General features: G+C 40.0%; 7 protein-coding genes across 7 annotated transcripts; 3 read left to right on the top strand and 4 right to left on the bottom strand.

Moving 5' to 3' along the window:
* Positions 1-45: 45 nt before the first annotated feature.
* On the bottom strand, positions 46-4,898 carry V1514DRAFT_354205 (ABC-2 type transporter-domain-containing protein). The gene is made up of 4 exons (XM_066929580.1): positions 4,207-4,898; positions 2,504-4,139; positions 2,099-2,441; positions 46-2,042 (listed from the first exon to the last, which is right to left on the bottom strand). Exons 1-4 carry the CDS (start codon positions 4,811-4,813, stop codon positions 228-230), a joined length of 4,401 nt encoding a protein of 1,466 aa, XP_066781444.1. The 5' UTR covers positions 4,814-4,898; the 3' UTR covers positions 46-227.
* Positions 4,899-4,966: 68 nt separating this feature from the next.
* On the bottom strand, positions 4,967-5,663 carry V1514DRAFT_344600 (uncharacterized protein; the record flags this gene model as incomplete). The annotated part of the gene is made up of 3 exons (XM_066929198.1): positions 4,967-5,026; positions 5,159-5,500; positions 5,559-5,663. 3 exons carry the CDS (start codon positions 5,661-5,663, stop codon positions 4,967-4,969), a joined length of 507 nt encoding a protein of 168 aa, XP_066781443.1.
* A 916-nt stretch (positions 5,664-6,579) lies between these two features.
* Positions 6,580-7,419, bottom strand: V1514DRAFT_298208 (uncharacterized protein). The gene is made up of 2 exons (XM_066925478.1): positions 6,972-7,419; positions 6,580-6,916 (listed from the first exon to the last, which is right to left on the bottom strand). The coding sequence occupies exons 1-2, from the start codon at positions 7,273-7,275 to the stop codon at positions 6,723-6,725; spliced, it is 498 nt and encodes a 165-aa protein (XP_066781442.1). The 5' UTR covers positions 7,276-7,419; the 3' UTR covers positions 6,580-6,722.
* Positions 7,420-7,626: 207 nt separating this feature from the next.
* Positions 7,627-9,179, top strand: V1514DRAFT_321997 (uncharacterized protein; the record flags this gene model as incomplete). Its single annotated transcript, XM_066926088.1, has 2 exons — positions 7,627-7,687; positions 7,747-9,179. The coding sequence occupies 2 exons, from the start codon at positions 7,627-7,629 to the stop codon at positions 9,177-9,179; spliced, it is 1,494 nt and encodes a 497-aa protein (XP_066781441.1).
* Positions 9,180-9,500: 321 nt separating this feature from the next.
* Positions 9,501-12,033, top strand: V1514DRAFT_176254 (uncharacterized protein). The gene is made up of 4 exons (XM_066924582.1): positions 9,501-9,702; positions 9,764-9,832; positions 9,890-11,469; positions 11,530-12,033. Exons 1-4 carry the CDS (start codon positions 9,674-9,676, stop codon positions 11,766-11,768), a joined length of 1,917 nt encoding a protein of 638 aa, XP_066781440.1. The 5' UTR covers positions 9,501-9,673; the 3' UTR covers positions 11,769-12,033.
* Positions 12,034-12,558: 525 nt separating this feature from the next.
* V1514DRAFT_336545 (uncharacterized protein) lies at positions 12,559-16,332 on the top strand. Its single transcript, XM_066928557.1, has 3 exons — positions 12,559-14,880; positions 14,933-15,016; positions 15,072-16,332. The coding sequence occupies exons 1-3, from the start codon at positions 12,940-12,942 to the stop codon at positions 16,131-16,133; spliced, it is 3,087 nt and encodes a 1,028-aa protein (XP_066781439.1). The 5' UTR covers positions 12,559-12,939; the 3' UTR covers positions 16,134-16,332.
* On the bottom strand, positions 16,252-19,047 carry V1514DRAFT_298201 (uncharacterized protein). Its single transcript, XM_066925477.1, has 3 exons — positions 18,622-19,047; positions 18,167-18,562; positions 16,252-18,116 (listed from the first exon to the last, which is right to left on the bottom strand). Exons 1-3 carry the CDS (start codon positions 18,857-18,859, stop codon positions 16,507-16,509), a joined length of 2,244 nt encoding a protein of 747 aa, XP_066781438.1. The 5' UTR covers positions 18,860-19,047; the 3' UTR covers positions 16,252-16,506.
* Between the last annotated feature and the right edge of the window lie 107 nt (positions 19,048-19,154).

Below are 19,154 nucleotides of genomic sequence, written 5' to 3'. Positions count from 1 at the left end.
CAAGTTAGAAGACATATTTCATGCATTTATGTTGTATTTACTTGGTTATATATATAAATTATTTTATTTATCTATACATGATATAAAAAATGACACACACAATCACAATTCGTAAAAATTGTCTTCATTAAATGCGAAACCTTAAAAAAAAAAACAAAAAAAAATTTAAAGAAATAATTCCCTGCTATAAAAAAGAAATGCCGCTATAAAAAAAATACTTAATATGGTTATTCTTTCTTCTTAAAGTTCTTTGGAACTCTTGCGAGCCAGTACAAGAAGAACGCGGCAAAGACGTTGAAAACAATATAACCCCACATGATTCCAAAATTTCTCCACCTATGATCGTAGTGGGCACTAACACTCTCCAGGAAAACATTAGTAGAACCAACACTACAGAATTGACAATTCTCGGCTGCATCAGGATTAATAATGTTTCCTCCTGCGCGATTAATGTAAGGCTGCATATATTCCCCGCAAGTAAGATTGTTCGCAGGTTGAAAGTGTAAAAGTTCAACTTCATTGCATTTGACTTCCGTATTCGCCACGCCAGTCACTAACATGGCTTCGGCTAAATATGTGAACGGCGAAAGGCGATACATGAAAATCCAAAATCCGGGCATTGCTGTTGGACTAACAAGCACACCACAGAATATGAGTGACAAGGCAAAGCAAAGATTAGCCAAGTTGGCCGCATTATCAGCCAATTCGACACCGGCCACCATCATATGTGCAAATGTCGAGGTGAAAATGAAAAACGCAAGGATAAGAAGAAACGTAAGCGCACCACGTTCGTGAACTGAATTTGTAGGTTCGGCATTCTTGTACAGGCCAATGGGGTAATACCAGCTGAAAAATGTGAAAACAGCACTCAAGATCTGCCAGGGAATTTCAGCGAAAATATTAGATGCGATAAAAGCTTGCCATGAATAAGTTTTGGAAGGTCGTTCGCGAACCTCATAAAGACCACGTTGGGTCGTAAAATTAGGCATCAACTGAAAGCAAAGATTTCCAAAAATTGTGAACAGCATGAAAACCGCGTACATTTGATTTTGAAGACCTTGAAGAGAAGTGCCAGCTTTATAAAACGAAAATCCAATAAAAAGCGCAGATGCTGTGCAAAGACCCAATTTCGACCAGATGTAAGAAGGGGTTCGGAAATATTGCTGTGACACGCGAACAAATACTTCTCTGAACTGAGTCCATTCCCCTTCGGCAAACTCATTCGAGCTAAATTGATCTGTCTTCAAAGGCAATTGAGAAAGCTCGGCTCTCATCTGATCAATTTCGGCACGCACAACATCCCTTTCAGGTGAATTCATCCAGACTTCATGCCAGTCTTTGATCGCAACCGAACCAGGTGCAGCACCAACAACTTCCAACATCCATTCTGCAGGATTTGCGGAAGGAGGGCAAGTATGAGCTCCATTCTTTTCAAAATATGATGTAAGAGTTTTGGAATTCTTGCCAATATCACCAAAATAAACTGTTTGACCTCCACGTTGCAGAAAGAGGAGCCTGTCAAACTCCTGAAACAAAATGGCCGAAGGTTGATGAATAGTACAAAGAATGGCCTGACCATTGTTTGCCAGCTTTCTCATCAGTGCAACAATTGACCAAGCAGTTTGAGAATCAAGACCAGACGTAGGCTCATCAAGGAAAAGAAGGAGCTCTGGTTTAGCAGCCAATTCTACTCCAATAGTGAGTCGTTTACGTTGCTCAACATTCAGACCTTCACCAGGAACACCAACCACTGCCTCAGCATAAGGCTCCATTTCAAGAATTCGAATGACTTCATCGACATACGCTATTTTTTCAGCTCGAGGTATATGTCTGGGTTGACGAAGAATAGAAGAGAAGGTCAATGCCTCACGAACGGTAGAAGTTGACAAATGAAGATCCTGTTGTTGAACATAACCTGTCTTGCGCTGGAAAGAAGAATCACGTTGATGTCCATTAACAAGCATGTCTCCGGTAACCACGCCCATGGTTACACGAGAAGCCAAAACGTCGAGAAGAGTAGTTTTGCCAGCACCGGAAGAACCCTACCAAACTAATTAGAATAATAATGCAAAAATCTCACAATGAAAACAATATTTACCATAAGAGCGGTAAGAGTACCCGGCTTGACAAACCCATCAACAAAATTCAATAACCGCCGAGGCTCGCTTTTGATCTTGATATCATAGCACACATCTTTCCAAAAAAAGATATCAGTTTGCTTTTGCAAATTAATTTCACCATTTGCATCATTGATTTCAACCTTCTCACGGTCGTAAGACAACTGGTTTTCTTCATCTTCCTTTGCCTTGCGCGCAAGAGATACTTGACCTCGCTTGAACAAAAGTACTTCACCCTTTGAACGAGCACCCTGAATGTATTCTGTAGCGGCCAAATAAATGAAACAGAAAAACAAGACAAACCCCCACATTATGCCAAAATTTCTAATAAAAAAAAAGATATGTAAGTTAGAACTGCGCAGAACCTATTAAATTGTGATACAAACCTCCATAAATGACCAGTGCGATATTTGAACGACAAATTAATATAATCCTGTCCCCAAACAAAATCTTGACCAATAACAGCACCAGTGACAGAGCAGATCTGTTGATCTGCCGAAACGTTTGCATATTCTGGACCAGACGGGATAAACGTAGAGCAGGCATATTTGCGATGCCTGAATTCATTGATCATGAGAGATTCAAAAGCATAACCAATAGGATCCAGATAATTAAGCCATCTAAACCATGGTTTCATGTAGGCTGTAGGCACGGTAAATCCAGTGTAGATAACTAATACGAGAATTAAGATACCAGCTGGAGTCATAGCTTGCGAAATTGTTCTTGACAATGAGGCAATTGTTCTGAAAATCATCGACATTGCCATGACACACGAGAAAGAAAAGAGAAGGAAAATGAAAAATGCACCCGGCTCTCGACGCAAATTGGTCATAAAATATATGATCAAATTGAACGCTATGCACACGGCTATTTTTGTAGGAAGATCACATAGCATAGATGAAATGGCTTCGGCAAAAGGATGATAAAACGCATATCGATTATGCTTCTCAACAATCGGTCTCTGAGCATAAAGCGTAAATATTTCCAAAGCTGAAGCAAAAGCATTCAAAAGGACAGCAAAAAACAATAAGGCACCGCGGGAATAGAATGAATTGGTGTCGACCGGTAAATTATAGAAGACCGAAGCAACAACAAGACCTTGAACCATGTTTCCAAAAACGGTGGCAAAAAAAAGAGATAAATCGCCACGTAGTCGCTGAAAGCCACGGCCAACACAAAGTTTGATTTGCATTGGAATTGAGATTGTGTACGGAGACTTGACTGAGATATGCTGAGCTTGATTTGCCTTACGAGAAACAACAAATTTCTCGAGCGTGTGCCCGTTCAGAGGATATTCTTCATTGAAACCTTCGATCTCTTTGAACAGAGCAGCTCTGACGGAAGATTCTTTCCATCTCTCTGCAAACTCATCAGCCGTGCGAGGAACTTGGTTTTCAAAGCCTTTTCTTGGAATACGTTCGATAGGATTGGTAAGCGAAGTCAAAAAGTCACCAGTGGTTTGGCGAGCTGGGCATTCGAAACCCATATCAATGAAAAACTGCTTGGCAATTTCGATTGGTCCAAAGAAAATCTGGCGACCTTCATATAAAACGATGACTTTGTCGAATTCGTCGTATGCATCCTGCGATGCTTGATACAACGAAACGAGCGAAGTCGTGTGCACGGTATTGCTAAACAGTTTCAAGTTTCTGATAAACGTGAGAGCAGTGGCGGAATCAAGACCACGGGTAGAATTATCCCAGCATTGAAGAGGCGCGCCACCAAGCATTGCTTCGGCAATAGACACACGTTTGCGTTCACCACCGGAAACACCACGAACAAAATCATCGCCAACCTTTGTGTTGATGGTGTGAGAAAGTCCAAGCATTGCCATGACAACATCTCTCATATGATTGGCATACACCTCACGAGAAACACCAGGAATACGATTGCTGGGAGTTCTGGCAAGAGATGCAAAAGAGAGAGTTTGACCAACGGTCAAGTGAGGAAAATGAACATCGGTTTCGGCATTGTACAGAACCTCGCCGCGAAACTGCGAAGTCATGAGTTCACGAGGAACACCTTACAAAATAATTAGAGACTGTACCCCCTCCCAAAAAAAAAAAAAAAAAAAATTTTTGAAAAGTACCTTGATAATTCAATTCCGTCGACGCGTCGATATGAAAGCCATGAGTTTCACCAGCAATTGTTTTCAGGAAGGTTGAGCAACCGGAACCAGGTCTACCTAGAACCATGAGCATCTCACCCGGAAATACGACACCATCAAAGTCACGCAGGATCTGAATTTTTCGCTTCGGCGCCTTGGTGATAAACGAGTAGGCATCAGAGGTCAATTGTAAAAGAATGTTTGTGACGGTTTTCTGATAGTCTTGAGCAGAACCAAACCCATACGCTCCCAGACCTTTGAAAGAAAACCCTGCGGTCCGAACCGGAAAAGTTTCAGGATCACGCTCATGAATATTAAGAAGAGAGCGAACAAAGAATTTAGCCGAGAACTTGTCGGAGAATGGGTCTAGCCGTGGGTCAGAAGAACTGTCGAGAAAAGGATTTAGGCTTGAACTGGCCCCCTGGGCAGTTAGGGTAATAGATTGAGTTGAAAGATGAGAAATCTGCCGGGCAAGATCCAGAACTCGGTCGTCAATGTCCGCATTCTCATCACCTACGAAGGAGGAGTCAGGTGAAACTGGGACTAATTCGACATCGCTGTCATCCCGTCTTGCCTTTTCGTCCTCCATGGTGCAAACAAGCTAACGAAGATTAAGACAAAACAATAGTAGGCTTCTGCAAGAACAAAGATGGCAAAAGAAATATGTATAGAATACAGGGGTTAAAATACATTTATTGGTTCCATGGCGGCTGTTTATATGCAAGTGCTCGAGTTCCTGGCTTCAACACGAGTACGGAACGAAACAAGTCAAAGTAAGCGGATTGTACCGGCGCACAAAACACTATCAGCATAAGTGTCACAGCAGTAGCGCAGAAAAAGCACCAAGTGGCAGAGCGTTTGAGCACCGGAACCAGGGCATGTCCGGGATCCGCGCCGCACAATTGCAGTGATGACCTCAAGCGGTTTTGCTTACCACCGCCTGCTTGTCGTCATGACCACCGAACTTGTTCATCTTCCAAGCCTGCACGCTGGCCTCGCTTGCTGACAGAAACGCGCGCCGTTGTTGCTCCTGTTCCAACGCAGCCACCCGGTCGGCGTCTCCGAGCCGGATCGCTACCCGCTTTTCGGCCTCGAACTTGATTTCGGCCTCCGTTTTTCCGTCGAGCTTGCCATCGGCCCTCAGGCGCTGCACAAGCTCGTCGATTTCGTGCCGGTACAGTTCGTCCTTGTACTTGCGTTTGAGTTCCAGAGGTTGCGTCTCCTGCGTGTACATCTTCAGCCGGGCCCCGTCGGGGCCGGTGTTTTCACGTTTTACCTAGGAGAAAAAAAAAATTTAACCTCAGATTCGTGGTCAAAAATGTGCTACTACGCACCAACTCGTATGGGAGCATTTTAGCTCCAATGTAGAACCCGACTATGCCGCCAATAGCAAGCGATATGGTCCTGCCGCGTAGCAATTGTGCTTCCGTTCGCACCATGATTACGATTTAAGCGTTCAACAAACAAACGAGATCGTTCGCTATTGGTTTTTTTTATTTGTCTTATTGCAAAAATGGAACTACAAACCCCTGCGCATATCATGGTTTAAAACCCTTCTTTCGAGGAATGGTAGCAAATAACAAACACCCAATTAAATCATGATAACCCCTTAACAGAATAATCAAGTTCATTTTTAAGTCAATGCTTATACCTCTGTGCTGCCCTTAGTTGCATTTATTTCCTCTACTTTATTGGGTTCACATGAAAACGGGTGTCAAAGCCAGGCTGGTGACAGCTGCCGACTGGAGTCTCAATCCCCTGGCTTTTGTGAATAGTAATACGCTAGCCTAGTCTTAGAGAAAATTTCCGAGTTCGAGACATTTGTGCATTTTTGTAAAGACCAGAAAACAAAAAACAAAAAAAAAAAAACCGACGTTTTTTAGATAATGTTGAGCCCACTCACTGTACGACGTGGCCATCGAGGTCAACATACGGAAATTAACCTTATGCAGCAACTACAAATCAACTATAGACCTCGCGTCCTAAATGAGATACCCAACATTTAAAAGCGCATTGCAGACAATCAGTGTCGCACTACTGTGAGCATGGTCATCGATTTGATGGACGACTTCAATCGTCAGTGATTGCACAGCTTGGTCTGGCCTGAAGGCTGCAACTCTAGTAAACACCCTTTAGTACTGAATTTTCCCACTGTTAGTGGCAGCAAATTACGGACGTCTTCTTAACCAGAGTGGGTCAGTATTAAGTGATCGAGTACTCTAGTATGGTTGTGGTAATATATTATATAAATATTCATAAACTCCTACCTCTCTCCGGATAGCTTTACACAGTTATTTTACTAAACTGCAGGCGTATGCAATAAATCCGAATTACTTTATCGTAAAGGATACGTACTTGAACAAGCAAAACCTGAAATTGACCTCGAAATCGAAATAAAATATAAATTATCATAATTATTCATATACATTATTTATTTTATGCACGACTTTTGTCGTATAGCATAAATAACTTGCACACATACTACTAAAATAGTATTGTTATATATTATTGTCTCCGTTATTCTTGCCCTTCTCTAGCTGCAACTTATTCCACTTATCCTTATTCTTTTCAATCTCCAATGTCTTGTAGAAATAATTGCTGCCGTTCAAGTTATTCTGGCACGATGCATACAATCCAACCACGGAAAACATGGTCGATCCTCCAAATATCGTCGCCGTCCGCGTTGGGTTTCCTACATTAATCAGTTTTCATTCATAAATCTTCCGCTGCATGTCTTTTATTCTTACGTGATCCAATAGATGACATCGTGGAAGCAATTAGCCCAACCATTAACGACGTCACCATTGTCTGTGTAAAGCATGGCATCTGAAAAACATTCACTAGTTCATACGGATCAAACAGATCTTTGCTTGCTTCCTGAAACACAATCTTTAAAACATTCTCGTTCATGAAACCTCTCGTCAGCCGATAAGTTCGCTTAACCTTCTCTTGTATTTTTTCGTCCTTTGTCCACCATGGCGGACTAAATCCGCGCGGTGAATACTGTACCACGTCTTTTCCGTCGGTCAGAAATTTAGATGTCACGTCCATTGGTAAATTTTCGACTATTTTATTTATTATTTTTCATTATCTGCAACCAGTACCACCAATTTCGATCCTTATTGTAATATACATAACACTATAACTATTCTGAATGTTCCTATCCCCTGATTTTTCTTTGCCCGAGCGTTTAAGGTAAACTCAAGTGAAACTTAAAAGGGTTTAGTACATATTTTTTTTAAGAAATCTAAAAAAATTACTCAACGCACACTTGGTTTAAATTAAATACGATTTCCATTTTTGTTTATATTCATGACATTAGTTTGTTTCGAACAAGTATACAAACCATCTAAACTTTTGTCCTTATTTTTTTCTGTTAATCGGTTTCAAAAATATTCAACAATGGCCCCAAAGGAGAAGTCTGCGGTCCAATTCACTCTCAAAACTCCAAAGGGCACAAAAGGTATGTCGCACTATCTTTTGCCAACTTTTTGCTTTGATCTAAGCAAGTTCAAATTTTAGACTGGGCCGACAAGGACATGGTTTTGAGGTCGCGGATTTTTGATACCATTACAGACGTATTCAAGCGCCATGGCGGTGTGACTATTGACACTCCGGTATTTGAGCTCCGTGAAATTCTTGCTGGCAAATATGGTGAGGATTCAAAACTTATTTATGATCTGAAAGACCAAGGTGGTGAGATCTGCTCACTTCGTTACGATCTTACTGTTCCGTTTGCTCGCTTTCTTGCCATGAACCCGACAATTCAAAATATCAAGCGTTATCACATTGCAAAGGTTTACCGTCGAGACCAACCAGCCATGACTAAAGGCCGCATGCGAGAATTTTATCAGTGCGATTTTGACATAGCTGGTCAATATGAAACTATGATTCCTGACTCGGAAATTCTCGCCATTGCCGTCGAGGGTCTCACAGCTTTGGGTATCGACGATTTTGTTATTAAACTCAACCACAGAAAAATCCTGGACGGTATTTTTAAAGTTTGTGGTGTTCCAGATGTTGATGTCAGAAAGATCAGTAGTGCGGTTGACAAACTAGATAAATTGCCATGGGAAGATGTTAAAAGAGAAATGACTGAAGAGAAGAATCTTTCTGCTGAAGTCGCGGACAAAATTGGTGAATATGTAAAACTAAAAGGTGGACTGGACTTACTAAACAAGCTTAAAGAAGACACAGCATTGGCTACTAATGAGTCTGCTGTTGCTGGATTAAAAGAGATGGAGGCTCTTTATACATATATTAAGGCATTCGGTATTGAAGACCGGATATCTTTTGATCTGTCTCTTGCAAGAGGTCTTGATTACTACACAGGCATCATTTACGAATGTGTTACAGCTGCTTCAGCGCCACCTCCAGTGTCGGAAAAGCCAGATGGCAACCAAAAGAAATCAAAATCTAAACCAAAAGACCAGGATGAAGACGTATCCGAGTACGTTGGTGTGGGATCTATTGCTGCTGGAGGACGATACGACGAACTTGTCGGCATGTTTTCAAACTCCAAGAAAAATTCAGTCATGCCTTGTGTTGGCATATCCTTTGGTGTCGAGAGATTGTTTTCGATTATTAAAGCTAAAGAGGACTTGAGCAAGGTCAGAGCTGCAGAGACTGATGTTTACGTCATGGCATTTGGTGGTGGCAAGGACTGGACCGGATTTTTACCAGAGCGATTAAGTGTCTCCAAGAAGTTATGGAATGCAGGTATTAGAGCTGAGTTTTTCTATAAATCTAAACCAAAGCCGCGACAGCAGTTTGATGCTGCCGATAAAATTGGTGCACCTGTGGCTGTTATTTTAGGCCAAGAGGAATATACTACTGGAATAGTGAAGGTTAAGGAATTGGGATTGGGAGAAAATTCAGATGAAGGAAAGGACGTTAGTCTGGATGACTTGACTGAATATGTCACCAAGTTACTCGCTGAAAAAACTAAATCTTAACTGATTGATTTTTATTAATTGCATGAGATATGAATCAACATAAAAATTGCATAGTCGAATTTTAGTGTATTCTATATATGGACACTTTTTGTTTTGGTTTTAAGAAAATCAAGATTCCTGTGTGCTGTGTGTGCTCTTCTGCCATGAGCGAAAAAATCATACTGTTTAATTAGTTAATTTTTTTAACATTTTTGCCCCTGCATATATCTGTGTAAATGCGTTGTTGCTTAATTATTTGTGCTTTTTATGTCAAATTATTTAAATGTATATGCACATAAACGTCAAGTGCTTTTTAACATTTTATATAATGGCGTAACTTCAAAACACTTCCAGTCTCCAGTACAATTAATGCCGTAACCATTCTGTAAAGATTTTGAAATTGCTCTCATTTGATCTTTTTTCTTTTTGAAAGATTTTCAGGTTTTGGTGATGCACTTAGATTAAGTTTAATTTTTTTTTTTTATGTTGCTTGGTCTAAAGTGACGAATTAGCCAATGGCGGACGAATCCCAAAATCAAGACAGGTGAGTTATTTGACGCGTTGCTCAATGTATTCTATATTAATTACTCGGATGTGTGCTGTAGCAAGGTGGGAAGGATAAAATCGCAACGATGGATCAAGGCGCCTAAATACAATTATGATGGTGGCGAATGGTAAGCAATTGTGTTAGACTTTACAAGCGTGATAATTGTATTTCTTACTTTTAATAGGGACGATGATTCGTATGACGATGAAGAGTCGATCGTACCAGATATTCCGGAAAATCCTGAACTTTTACCACATATTCATGACGGAAGAGATAAATTACAAAATTTGTCTAAGAGTAACGTGACTCGGTTATTTGGACATGATGATGTTGCTAAGCATGACGTTGAGGCTTTAGAAGGGACATCCGTATCAGCAGAAAGTGATTCTGCGCATCATGGCAAGCCAAACCTTACTATCAATGTTTCAACACCGAAAATTGTGGAGCCTGATCTTGCGACTGTCGATTCTTCAATTCCTTCCTCAATTGTTGGTCATGAATACAGTGGATTAAAGAGGCTCAGCGTATCGTTAGAGAATCCAAATCAAGAGTCTACTTCTGACGCATTGATTGCAGATAATGAGGTCGTGCCATCTGCTGACGATGTACCAGTTAATGAATCATATCCGCCTGCCAATAATGGATTAAGGATAGCTAACGAGACGGAGGAAGATTTATTTGAAGCAGAACTATCTGATATCGGATCTGAAACAGGAGAAACAGAGCAATTGAAGTCCAATGATGACAATTATGGATATGATCGAAATGCCGCTGCACGTGAAGATATCGAATCTATCCAGAGAGCATATGAAAATATGAATCTGAGTAGACCGATTGATTCTTCAGTGTCTAGTTCTTCGATTGCGGAGAGTTGGGGTCGATCAAGCAGCCCAGTATCTCAAAGCCATCGATTATCTGTCGTTGGTCAAGAGCGGACTGAACCTTTATCCAATACTTATCAATTATCCAATCAAGATGACCATGCGTTTGATGTGCAATCATATGGTACATCTTTGTATGCGACTTATGATGATGATAAGACTGACTCTTCTCAATATTTGGCACATGGTCGAAATACTTCATCCGCTACAAACAAATCGGAATCAGAAATTTTGACTGAATCTCTTTTGGAAGCTTTGCAGGCACAAAAAGCATTAGAATCTCGTCGCGATTCTTATTTTGGACGAGATAATTTAGATAATTCGCTTGCCGAAAATAAAATTTCCTCGGAGCTACCTGTTGTTTCTGATGTTCCACCTGTGGTAGAAGAAGAAGAAGAAGAAGAAGAAGAAGAAGAAGAAAGAGACGAAGAAAAGAAAATTCAGGATGCACAGGAAGAGCAAGGGAACGAAAAGGTAGCACAGGCTGATTTAAATGAAGTGTTTGGTAATCAAATTCAGGATGATGCAAATGTGGATGCTAGATCTATTACGGCATCTGATTCTGAAAATCATGCCAGTGAGCAAGACAACGTTAACGAAACATTATTTGAAGAAAAAGTGCACGACGATAATCAAGAGCATGATGACGATCAGACTTATAATTCAAACACTACCACGTTTGAGAATCATCACGCCAACACCCCGGGTTACCGTTATGTTAATGCCCCGACGGCTTATCCAATTTGGAATGGTAGTGATATTTTAAAGGAACAAAACTCTGTTAAGCGAAAAGCGCTTTATGATAATGCTAGATTAGCGGAACAAAAATATGATTCTAGTATTCAAGATTGGTTGCAATACATGCAAGAAGAAAGGACTGATGGTATGTCCTACACCTGCTTACTTTTTTTTTTAAACTTTGAATACTAATGAAAATTTTTAGTTGAACCTTTGAGAACTGCAGTTGTGCTTGGTGATCAGAAATCTCCACAAACTGGAACTCTTCAGAGAACGACTTCCGCTTTTCAACATTCAGTTCACTCGTTCACTAATCGCCATGTACTCAATACTCGTGCTGGTGAAAAATCTGTTGAAATGATGGAACGCGTAGGTGAAAAATCAAAGGGCCTTTTCCATAAGGGTCGATTATTTGGAAGAAACATGGTGAGATCTGATAAATAATCTCTGCTGAATTCTTTTTTTTTGCTCTTTTCGTGCGCAGCAGTACTTTTATTTGGCCACTCATATTTTCTTTCTTTTCATTCACTTTATTTGATGTACTTTGTTGGCAAGGGGATGGTTAAACAATTACTACGTTTATTTAAACAAATGTAAGCCAATTATTTGTGTCGAATTAGATGTAGTGTAATTGAGCATTACTATCTCTTTTACCGCATTCAGAATTTTATTGGGTCTTGTTTTCTTTTGTATTTTTTTTTTGCCTTGCATCATATCCGGGAACGGCTAATGACTTCATTTTTTTTATGTTGACAATTGCGCACGAAATATCACAAATTCGGTTTGAGTTTTTGAAAAAAAAAAAAAAAATTTTTAGAACTTTTACTGACTTTATTTCGTGTAGCAGGGATATCGTCGACGCTGTGAAGTCCCCGGATATGATCAGGAAAATTCGAACCCTGATGTACCTTCTGCGTATGCTGTCAATAATCAAAATCCCACTGCTAGTTCAGAGCAATCAATTTTAGACCCCATGACATTGTCGTCTCAATCTGAGTCTTCTCATCAAATTTCTAATATACCAGATCCTACATTTAACGTTAAAGATAATAACCCTTTGAAATATTATTTTAGCCGTTCAAGTTCAGAAACCGAACAACAGACTTTGACGAAAATAAAAAGGTCTTCTACTGAAGGCGAGCTGGCAAGTTTTATCATAAACAGTTACACGAATGAGAATGAGACGACAAGTAGAGACGAAATGCTGGCAGGTGATAATGATAATGATTTTGATCAGCAACAGCAACAGCAACAGCAATCAATTTCGCCTAACCCCTATTCTAAACTGGATGCGGAGAAGTCAGCGCGACCGACTGGGACACTGACTCCTCTTGCAAATGGAAATAATGATGATTTGCACCAGGTTGGAATTTCTTTGTTGGAAGAGTTAAAAGTTGACAATGTTGCAGACACCGCAGAATTCGAAGTAGCTGAATCAAAGAAGGCAGATGACAATGACAATGACAATGCTAGTATTATTACGGACATTCCAATTTCGATTGAACAGTTGGGAATTGGAAGTGGATCAATTGGATCAAATTTGGATATACAAAATGTTAATAATATTAATAACGATAATGATGCGAATAATGATGAGACTAATGATGTTAATGGTATGGATAATGACTATAATAATGATAAGACAACAAATTCTCATAAATCGGATGAAAGTGATATGGAAGAAAACGATGAACGTGCCATTAAAAATGGCAAGGATGAAGATGAATATTCCTCATATGGTCAAGACGATTATGTTGCTGATTTTGGCGATGATGTGAATGCGATTCTTAGTGCATATGCCAAAAAGCCAGAAAAGATATTGCAAGACAAGCCTATAGTGATCCCAAGAGTTCGCAAACCTAGGGATGCAGAGTGGACACTTTTCACTTTACCAAAAGTTCGTTCGAATGCTAATTTGCGAGTGGCATCGCAGCAACAGCAACAAGAACAACTGCCATATTTGAGATATGGCCAGGCACCACTTTTTTCTTCAAACACAAAGTCACAACAGCAGTTATCAAACCAACGACGAGTAGTAACTGAGTCAGCGGTAACTGATTTGCATAGAATGAATACCGTGACTAAGTCATTCATGTCCGATTTATCTATTTTAGATGGTATTGGCGATTTTGATTCTTTAGCGCTAGATACTCTTCCAGTTTTGCCGGACCTGTCCGAACCAAAGATTAATGACAGCAATAACCTATTACTACGGGAATTCTCGGTGGTTAGGAAACCTCTTCCTGTGGTAAAAAGCTCATCAGATGCTGTTGTAATTGAAGATTCATCATCGAAAGCGTCAGAAATTGAAAATCTTGAATTAACTGAAAACCAAACAGATGAGAAGTCGGAACGTCAAGAAAATATTAAGTCTTTGAATGCAAAAACTACTGAATCACATTCGACGGCCTCTAACGAAAATTCTAGCTCATTGTCAATATTGAAGTTGCCACCGATTAGGTCGATGATTTATATTGATGAAGTTAAAAGTCCAGTAGTTGAGTCAATAAAGAAAACCGTGCCACGCAAGCCAGTTCCTCATGGTACTGGGAAAATCCCTGTTTTTGTCCAGCAAGGTAAAAATCAGCAGGATTTCTCTCTACCTTTGAAGACTTTGCCAAAGTCGCCTGGTCAAATGAAGCCGAATAGTCTGAAAAAACATTCTTACGCGAATCAAACAAGTGGGAAATTATCTGAAAGTCCTGTTCGGTTTGATAAGAAGGAACTTGGATTAAAAGATAAATTTAGAGACTTAATGCAGATGGACGCGATGGGCGTGACTCCTTCTTCAAGAGCAAATGTCAAGACTATTCAAAACCGTCATGGACTCAAATTGAACTTTAAAAGTTTCAAGACTAAACAGAAAGAAGCTGTTACTGAAGGAGTTCAAGCCATGCCGATCAATGGTCGTCGCCAACCTGAACCATTGCGGACTGCAAAAACGGTTAATTCAATGAACAGGCCGTCGGTCGCTGCTACTCATAGCAAAATACCACGGCCCGTCACTGTTGGTTCCATGGCTTCGAGTTCATCTGTGCCCGCGAGTTTGATATTAAAGACTGACCATATGTTGAACGATTATAATCATGACCTGTTGACTAAGGCTTCCATTACAGGCGGCGAATCACCATTGATTGACGTACCTTCGCCGTTGTCACCGATTGAGATTGAGCTACGAGTTAACGATTTAATTGCCGAGGATGGAGTATCTTCTCCTGTTTTGACAGAAATTGAAAAAGAAACAAAAATTGATATTGTGGATTCCAAGTCGTCTGCATCCAATGCATATGGTTCTTATGAAGTCACGAAGGAATTGAGTGATGATGAACCGATAATCGAATATTTTGATCCGGACGATATTCCTAATGAAGTCATCAGTCCTTCTTCGATTCAGGAGCAGGATGAATCTTTACAAGTGGACACTGAACTTTCTTCAAAAACTGAGACCGAACGTAAAGATTCTCCCGTGGAGTCTGTGCATTTTATTGAACCCAAGCATTCTACTGACTTGACGTGTTTGGAAGAATTAACGCCACAAGAAAAATCCATTCAAAAGGCAAGCTTTTTTTTTGTACACATGGGTCTAATCTTGCTAACTCTATTTAAAGGACATTTCAAAAACTCAATATAAAGACCAAATAAGATTACGCCGTCGATCTTCTATGCCTGATTTTAAATCAATTCTGTTACCGGTGAGTAAAACCACTTTGTCACGTAATTTAAATCGTTTACTAAGGGGGGTTATAGCTTGATGTTAAAGAATCTTTGAAAACTGATGACGAATTACCACAGGCTGATGTTCCCGTTAGGAAAGATTCATTAAACCGCAAAACGGAAGCTAATACATCAAATGATGCTTCATCCAAACCTGAAGGCCCACACAGGCACAAAAAATCCACGTCAGACTCGCACTTGCCAACAGGGTGGTTTAATGACGTTGACGCCCACCAGGAGGAACATAATGATTTGCAACCTCGTGATGAAGAACAAATCGCGCATCGAGTCCCGATGAGTAACAGACTGCCACCGGGCGAGCGGTACCAAGGACGAGATTACTTGGGAGAGACTGGCAAGCCCGGTTTTGCATACTATCAACAACCGCGTCCACGCATGAGGCCAATGGCCCCGGCTGCTATGGGACCTATGTCTTTTGGACCGCCACATATGGGACCGTGGCCGCAATATGGTCAATTCCCGCCCATGTACATGTACGCATATCCACAATATCATACAGGATATGGCAGACAAGGAAATCCGCCACTGTGGGCATCTGATCGACCACCACTACCTCCTTCATCATCACAACAATCCATGCATCAGCGATCTGTTCAACGATCACCAATGCGAGGACCAGCAGGTGGCAGACCAGCTTTGCCCAAACAGCAACAAAAAATTCTTGCGGCTCATGAAATGAAAAATGATTTGATGGTTCCGGTGGTCGATAACACGCGGCAACATGGTTCGCGGCCTTATGGGGACGGATTAAAATTTTCCAAGCAACGACATTACGATCGTCCTTTAACTCCAGATTTAATGATGAATGCCAGCAACGGCATGCGTCGGCCATTAACTCCCGAATGGGGTCATCATCGGGAGTACGTTAGTAGTGGTGGCTCATCTGGTTCGAGAAGAGTCTACGCTGACTCGTCGGCTTCGTCTGAGAGTTCAGGTTACAATCGTCCATCTACGCCGTCCAAGAATAGTCCTGTCATGACGTCGAAGGATTTTATGGGCCGTATGGCTACAACTCCAGAGATTGATCCGTCTAATTTGTTTCCAGTAAAGTATCAATATGGTAGGCGAGGATGAAAAGACGACAAAATATATTTTGTATTATACGCATATCAAATCAAGGCATATCTAGCTTTTATTAAAAAAAAAAGAATCGTTTTGTACATACGTTATGAATTTTGCATATATTTGGTAAGGGAAATATTCAATGAATCAAAATAATAATAAATCTTGTATACAATCATAATTTAAATTAATAAATGACATCTATTAGTACGTATAACAACTGATCAATAGTCGAACAGTAAAAGATTGTATTTATCATAATAAAAACTTTATGATATCATTAATCAATCTATCTCTATGGAAAATAATTATTACAACCCAAACACCAGCTCCCACTTAAACGTACCCTTGAAAAAATAAAATAAAATAAAATAAAATGAGATAATCATACAATATTTGCTTGCAGTGAAATCGAATTCCTCAGCATAAAGGCATACGTGCCAAATTTTATCCGTTCTCGATGCAAATAAAGATTCTTACCAACCCAGTTATTAATCGCCTTACGTTTCATTGCTTGATCTGGTAAATTTTCAATTATATTTTGTTTAACCAGATCATGTCTTTGAATTTTAAATTTTAGAATATCAATGTAAGTTTGAAATGCCTCCAATTGATCAACCTCGTCAAGATTACTTAAAAAAAGATTTGCTTGAGGCTCCTTCCATTCTCGTATCATTGAAACCAAGTTCTTTTTTCGATTAGCGGGGTAATTTTGCACTGATGACAGTAGGCCTTCACTCCAGCCGTATTCGATGTTACTAATGCCTCCTTGTAATGGCTCTTTGGATAATCTCGCAGCCCAATAGTTGCAAGTGGAAACAAACTCTTCTGAAATTTCAGACGTTCCAGATTCGAAAATGTGAACTGACTTATTAGGCAATGCAAGCATCCACAATTTGGAAACTTTGTTCATGGTAGGAATTGGTGTTCCATTTGCCGACTTCAAAGACAAAATGTGGGAAGCAATCGTTTGACCAAGATAAACTGAGTCAATCATGTTAGCATTCTCTGTCCAGTTCCCGCCTCCTAAGGCATGACCGGTACCACTACTAGATGACCAATTCGATGACGATTTCGATGCAAATGAAAATGTCTTTAGATAGCCTCGCTGAACCACGACAAATACTTCGGTCCAACTTTTGTATTTAGATTTTCTGTGGCCAAACCCACTTTGAAATATATGCTTGACGATTCCTTCTTTAGCCCATGGTGCTCCTCTTAATTCCAGTGCGACGTCAATAATATCATTTGGTTGTGATAAAATTCCATTATGGTCATTGCTGATTAATGATAACGATGGTGATAAGTCATCCATATGCTTGCTTGTTTCTTCTTGTATTATTGCGTGGTTAACTGCTCCGGCCAGTCCAATAGGAGCGTTTAAATGATCAAACAACGATAAACTAGACATTGACGTTCTATACATTGAACCCATTTCTGCTAAATATCTAGTATTTCTGTACATGCTAGATTCACCAATACTAAGACTGTCGAATGTAAAACTAAGTTGTAAATCCGTTGATGACGCAGAAGTTGCAGTATCACGCCATGAAGATTGATTTCTTAATCCCGACGTCATCGTATTAGTCCTTTTCAATCCAAAACTATCAACCTTTGAATATTCTTCTCCTGAATCTTTGAGTGTTAATTCTTCCTTGTTTATGGAATGATATATGCTTTTCAAGACCTGCTCGAGTGCGTCGTACCATAGCTTGGAATCATTGGCCAATTGTCCACCAGACACAAATACTCTGTCTTCCAAATCTTCTGATCCAAAAAACACGCTCATGCTATCGGGACTTCGACCAATCATACCAGGTAAACTTGATTCGTCATTGCTGGCAATAATTGATTGTCCAGCGAGTTGTCCTTTAATGCTTTCTATTGTGTTACTGATAAATTGCGCCCGGGTTATTTTTTTGCGAATTGAATGATCTGCCCAGTGAAGATCCGTGTTTAAAATTAATATTGAGTAAACGATTATATACACGATATCTGGCGCACGATTAGCTTCGAGTCGTCTTTGGTACTTTGTCAGACCTTACCTGTTGATTTAAATCCATGATTCAAATTACAATCGCACCAACGTTTTGCAAATGCTGAGATTACCCTATCAAGATGTTGTGACTCTCCTCTAAAGTATAGCTTCTGGCATAGCTCCCGTAGACATGATACGATATTACGACCGGTCCATTTGAAATTATTCATAAACTCGTTTCTCGCATCGATTCGTTTTTCTTCAGCCAGCCAACTGGTAAACTCTGCAGCTGAAAGTGTGCTATTTTGACTAATAAAATACTGATTGGCCAACTTAATATCAAGTGTATCGGTCGTCACATCTTCAGGGCTATAAATCTCATTGATCAAAGACGTCGGTGATGCGCTGCTGGCTTGTGATCCATGATCTATCACATCCTGCTCTTGAGATGATGGAAAACTTTCTAAATTTTTAAAAAACCTTTCAGTATTCTGTAAGGTGTTAGTTTGAGTCCATACTAACCTGAATATGAGCCCACCGTTTTGCGTTTTCTAAAAAAACCAGAATCTTTGTTGTGTATTACAGGCTTTGCATCGTATTCATTGCTCTGTCCAGATATTAATAAACCTGAGCCACCATGATTCAACCGTCTTTTCAAGATTCTTTTTAAAAACGACGGCTTTGCTTGGTTGACATTCGACCGTATCGAAACAGCAGGATCTTCAGAATTAAGAGAATAGGAATTGGTTGATTGAACCATCTTTTTCTATCAATGCCAAGTGCTTATGTCGAGCTGAAACAAAAGATTACTCTCGTTGAAACTCGGCATAGCTTATCGTTCAGAACGGTACGTTGATACTCCATAAAACAAGTTGATTTGTTTACGTGGTGACTTTGTTTGCGTCAAAATAGGGTGTAAATTGGGGCGTTTCAAGCCGCATTTCAAATTGTTTACTATAATATAAGCATTGAAGTAGCAAATTATTACATCCATCTGGAGATATGCACATTATAATTGTTTAAAGTGATCCCTAATTTGAACTTTCAAGATGACG

Source organism: Lipomyces japonicus (assembly GCF_038497905.1).
Source record: "Lipomyces japonicus strain CBS 7319 unplaced genomic scaffold V1514scaffold_50, whole genome shotgun sequence".
NCBI lineage: Eukaryota > Fungi > Ascomycota > Lipomycetes > Lipomycetales > Lipomycetaceae > Lipomyces > Lipomyces japonicus.
The sequence above is the reverse complement of the archived record's forward strand: the minus strand, read 5'-3'. Positions and strand labels throughout refer to the sequence as shown.